Source organism: Vicia villosa, unplaced genomic scaffold, assembly GCF_029867415.1.
Source record: "Vicia villosa cultivar HV-30 ecotype Madison, WI unplaced genomic scaffold, Vvil1.0 ctg.002568F_1_1, whole genome shotgun sequence".
In the NCBI taxonomy this organism is placed as follows: Eukaryota; Viridiplantae; Streptophyta; class Magnoliopsida; order Fabales; family Fabaceae; genus Vicia; species Vicia villosa.
Genome location: NW_026705971.1, coordinates 205901 through 211470, shown reverse-complemented (window position 1 = coordinate 211470; position 5570 = coordinate 205901). Strand labels below are relative to the sequence as shown.

The 5570-nt window shown below is 25.3% G+C and overlaps 1 protein-coding gene across 1 annotated transcript; it reads left to right on the top strand.

Moving 5' to 3' along the window:
- Positions 1 to 3786: 3786 nt before the first annotated feature.
- LOC131639235 (probable UDP-arabinopyranose mutase 2) lies at positions 3787 to 5253 on the top strand. The gene is made up of 4 exons (XM_058909732.1): positions 3787 to 4104; positions 4203 to 4453; positions 4586 to 4754; positions 4834 to 5253. Exons 1-4 carry the CDS (start codon positions 3787 to 3789, stop codon positions 5173 to 5175), a joined length of 1080 nt encoding a protein of 359 aa, XP_058765715.1. The 3' UTR covers positions 5176 to 5253.
- The last annotated feature ends 317 nt before the right edge of the window (positions 5254 to 5570 follow it).

The window sequence follows — 5570 nt, the reverse complement described above, 5'->3', positions numbered from 1 at the left end:
TTTTTTTATATTATTTGATTCAAAATATTTTATACTATATTCAAAAACTTTTCAAATTTTGTAGTTTAAATTACTATAAGTGAAGAGAACATAATTTATTTAAATAAATAAATAAAGAAAGTAAAATTTGGATAAAAAGAAATTTATTTGCTACTAAAAGTGAAAGTTATTTTATTAAATCAAATATATTTTCTAATTTTTGTTAACAATTCTCATAACTAAGTTGATTCTCATTAATATTTCTTAAAGAAATATATTATTGTAAATTTTTTAATAACAAATTTGTTTTTTATAAAAATTGGTTTCCTCTCAATTTTGAATAAATTTTACAAATTTTTATTTTATTTTATCTCAATAAACCATTTTATATTCACTTAAATTAAATCATAAATTTTTATAGAATTTTAAACAGAGTAAAAAATTATATTAAAGCTATATAACAAAATTAAAATTATAAGCAATGAGTTGATAATAATTAATTGTTAATCGATAAAAATATACATAAAGTGAAGAATAAAATTGAAAAATTTGCTCTCATATTAAAATATTTTTAAATATATTTTATTTTATATATGAAAATTTATTTTCAATTCACAACTATTCTTAAATACTCATTATTTACTATTGGGTTAATGAACTTTTTGGTCCCTCTAAATATTGCAGATTTCGTTTTTAGTCCCTTCAAAATTTTCCTTTAAGAAATCGTCCCTTCAAAATTTTTCGTCTAAACTATTGGTCCCTAACGTCAAATTTGCTAGAGATTAGCTACGACTTTAGCCACTGATTAGCTACGAAATTTGACGTTAGGGACCAATAGTTCGGAAGAAAAATTTTGAAGGGACGATTTCTTAAAGGAAAATTTTGGAGGGACTAAAAACGAAATCTGCAATATTTAAAGGGACGAAAAAGTTCATTAACCCTTTATTATTTAATTTTTTATATTCATTTTTAGTGTTATTTTGTACTCTAACTAAACGTTTATCAACTTTAGTAGTTTAAATAAATAAAAAGAATTTAATTTAAAAATTATTTCTGTTAAATATTAAGAAATATTTATTTTAATATAAATCATGGTTACATTTTAAAAACATATTTGAATTCACATTTTTTATAAAAAAATATATATGAAGAATTACCTGATTTTGTTAGAAAAAGTAAGAGAAAAATATTTTATCTAATAAAAAATGATATTATGATTTGATAAAATAAAATTGATTTATTACCAAAATAAGAGGAAACTATTTTAAGTATTAAGCAGTCAATTAATAATCATTAGATCAAAATAAAATCAAGGACTGTTAATGAGTGTAATAGTTGGTGTAGTTAATTGGTGTAATTTAATCCCTCATATATATATATATATATATATATATATATATATATATATATATATATATATATATATATATATATATATATATATATATATATATATATATATATATATATTCTAATCTATTATTCTAAAAATGTGATATTTCATATAAAAATGTATTAAATTTTGAATAATTATTTAATGAAAAGGTTTTTATTTAAGAGAAAAGGGGTGATGCACTGACAGTGTAAAATATTTTTACACTGTCAACCAATCACCACCCGTGTATCTAATTAAACCACTTTCCGTAACCAATTTCAAAAATCAGTGCACCAATTTTTAAAATCCAATTTGTGTTGGATGAAAACTACTCCATATCTATTTTGTTACCAAAACAGAAATCCGGCTTTCATTTATCATAACCGGTTGTCATTGATAAAACCAAATGAATGAACATGACATTTATCGTTAAGATGTATGAATGTGAAATTCATTTCAATCCCAGCATATCCAGTATTTGTTCATTCAAAATCTTGTAGTTTAACTGATCGTTAGTTGGTTCAGTGGTGATTGGCGCTAAATAAGATAATTTTTTTTTGTAAAATAATGGTGAATCTGAATCTGCATCTACGGAAGTAAGGAAAAAAATTAGAAATTTGCGCCGTGACTAAGAGATCTATTAGGTGTATTCATGAGATATCGTCTAAAAAAATTTACATCATTAATCATTCATAAAAAATATTTTATATGTGAATAAATAATTTTAAATAAATATAAAAATTTAATAGTTACTATTAACTAATAGTGTAAAAAATATGCCATTTAAGCTCTTTTATAAAACGATAAAAAAAATTATTTAATTTCCTTTTTAGTTTTGTAGGTTGACCTTAAGTTCATTTTACTCTAATTTTTATTTTTAAAATAAATTACATTAATCTCTTAACTTTCTAAAATATATTATATTAGTCATTTTTATCTAATTAACGATGAATATGACAAACAATTTTAAAGTTTTTTTTATTGTTAATTAGAAGAAAATGATTAACATGATATATTTTAAAAAAAGTTATGAGATTAATATAATTTTTTTTAAGTTAAAAAGTCAAAATAAACCCCAAAATTAATATATGACATAAAAAAAAAATATCAAGTCATTTTAATCTTTATTAAATTGTATTTTAGTGTTTTAAATTATTTATAAATTTTACTGTGATCTTTTCAATTTTTTATGTTATTCTAATAAATTAAAGTTAAATAATTGATCTCTTTTAAAAATTTTATTTTATTCTAACACCTTAAATTATGTACATTAAACAATATGTTTTCTAATATTTATAATTTAATTGATTAAAACATCGTATATTCATAAATTAAGTATAAAATAAAATAAGTCATTTGAATGTTTAAATAAAATCATTTTTTTAATATATCAAATTAAAACTTAAAAATAATATACAAAACCACATCAATTGTCTAAAGTTTATTACAAGGGCAAAACAAAACTATCAACTTCAATTGTCTGAACGTTAATGTTTATTTCAGATATTTTTTACCTAAATTTTCTTAAGTAAAAGCATAAAAATAATAAAATCTCATAAGTTAGGCAAAGTAATGAATGAATATACGTTACAGTATTAAGAAATTCTAATAAAAAAATAAAGATCAATTTTACAAATCAAGTTTGATTAAAAACCGGTTTAAACGAATTAAAACCATTTTACAATTTTAAATTCGTTTTTAGAAAAAGTGGTTTGGTTTTTACTATTCAGTCAAAACATAAGTTATACTTTATAATCTCTATATATTTTGCTGTTCAGTCAAAAACACTATCTTATAATGAGTTAGTAATTACCAATAGAATATTCGTACAATTATTACATAACTTTTAACGTTTATTTTTAATGTTGGCCAATTATAATAATGTAACAGTATATCAGGAAAAAAATAATATAATATTGAATTAGCATAATCTTCTTATTATCACTTTCTTTTATTGTGTAGTTTTTTCATTTAGTTTCCTTTTCTTTCATTGTTTTGTTTGAACATTTTTGTAACATTATTTAGATAGACACAAACACGTAGTTTAATAACATTTCTGTCGAAAAAAAATAACATTTTTGTTAAAAATCCAAAACTCAGTCAAAAAAAAGTTTTATTTTATAACATTTTTGTTAAAAATATTTAGATAGACACAAACACAACATAACAAGTAGTTTAATATAAAGGAAAATATTTAATATTAAAAAAATATTAAAACAAGAAAGACAAGAATAAATCTCAACCATGCAATATTTCAACCACCCCATAATTCCTATTAAAAAGATAATTAAATTAAAAATAAATTTAAAAATATCCACTTAATATTCAAATGCTTTTGTACTAAACAGCGTTACTCTAATATAAAACCCCCTTAAACGCTCCCAACAAAAGATATATTCCGACAACAACAAACCTCTTGCAACTCTCTAACCATGTCATCATCATTTGCAACACCTCTTTTGAAAGATGAACTGGATATCGTGATTCCAACAATAAGGAACCTCGATTTCTTGGAAGATTGGAGACCATTCTTTCAACCATATCATCTCATCATCATACAAGATGGTGACCCTTCTAAAGTCATCAAAGTCCCTGAAGGCTATGACTATGAACTTTATAACCGTAACGATATTAACCGTATTTTGGGTCCTAAGGCTTCTTGTATTTCATTCAGAGACTCTTCTTGCCGATGCTTTGCTTTCGCTTTATCCAAAAAGAAATACATTTTTACCATTGATGATGATTGCTTTGTATGTCTTCTTTATCTCTCTGATTATCATATGAGCAGGGTTTGTATTTTGTAGGTCCTTTCTAGGTCCGAGTCTGACATACCTTTGTTTTTTTTCAGGTTGCTGAAGATCCGTCTGGCAAAAGAATTGATGCTGTGCAGCAACACCTTAAGAACTTGCAGACTCCATCAACCCCATTTTTCTTCAACACTCTCTATGATCCATACAGAGAAGGTGTGGATTTTGTCCGCGGATATCCGTTCAGTCTCCGTGAAGGTGTCCCAACAGCTGTCTCTCATGGACTCTGGCTTAATGTTCCTGATTATGATGCTCCTACTCAGCTTGTCAAGCCTCTTGAAAGAAACACTAGGTATTTGATTTGGCATTCTTAGTCTATGCATCAGGGTCTAGCGTATCTACGTCTCAGTATTGTGTCAGGTGTCTCTGGTGTCTATCATGGAATCATTTCTTGTTTGTTGAGGTTATATTGTTTTTTTCTTAGGTATGTAGATGCTGTCATGACAATACCAAAGGGAACTCTCTTTCCCATGTGTGGTATGAATTTGGCGTTCAACCGCGAATTGATTGGTCCGGCTTTGTATTTCGGACTCATGGGTGCTGGCCAGCCTATTAGCCGGTATGATGATATGTGGGCTGGCTGGTGTGTGAAGGTAATCCAAATATTGCATTAGTCATATGGTGTATTTTTTCTTTTGTGCTTACTAGAGTTTTTTCATATTGATAATGTAGGTGATAAGTGACCATTTGGGACTAGGAGTGAAGACAGGTTTGCCTTATCTCAGGCACAACAAAGCTAGCAACCCATTTGTGAACCTCAAACTAGAGTACAAAGGAATTTTCTGGCAGGAAGAATTGATACCATTTTTCCAATCTGTTACTTTTCCAAAGGAATGCACAACTCCTCAGCAATGCTATCTTGAACTCTCCAAAATGGTTAAAGAAAAGCTTGGATTGATTGATGAGTATTTCATCAAGCTAGCTGATGCTATGGTTACTTGGATTGAAGTTTGGGATGAGCTTAACCCTTCTGAAGAAAAAAATGTTGCATTGAGTATTGGTTCAGAAAAGTAGATTCTTGATTTGAGGTTCTAGAATTAAGTTGTTACCCACGCACGGCAGAAGATATGGTTATAGTTATCAGTTTACTTTCTTTTGATTGAACAATAATAAAGTTTGAATGTGTGTTTAATTGTATTGTTTTATACACTTTCTTTCTTCAAATTTAATAATGAGATTATTGTCTTTAAGAATGTTTTTGCTAAATTTAAAGTTTTATCTTGATAGTTAAGGTGTTTTTTTTTTTTTAACTGCAATGCATGTTCTATTGCAATATTATTTAATTAAACTAAATTTTAGTTATTACTATAATTTAAATAAAATAATTTTTAATATAAGTAAATGATGTTTTAAAATATTATGTGATCACATATTTTTTTTTAAGAAACTAATAAATAAAAAAATAGATA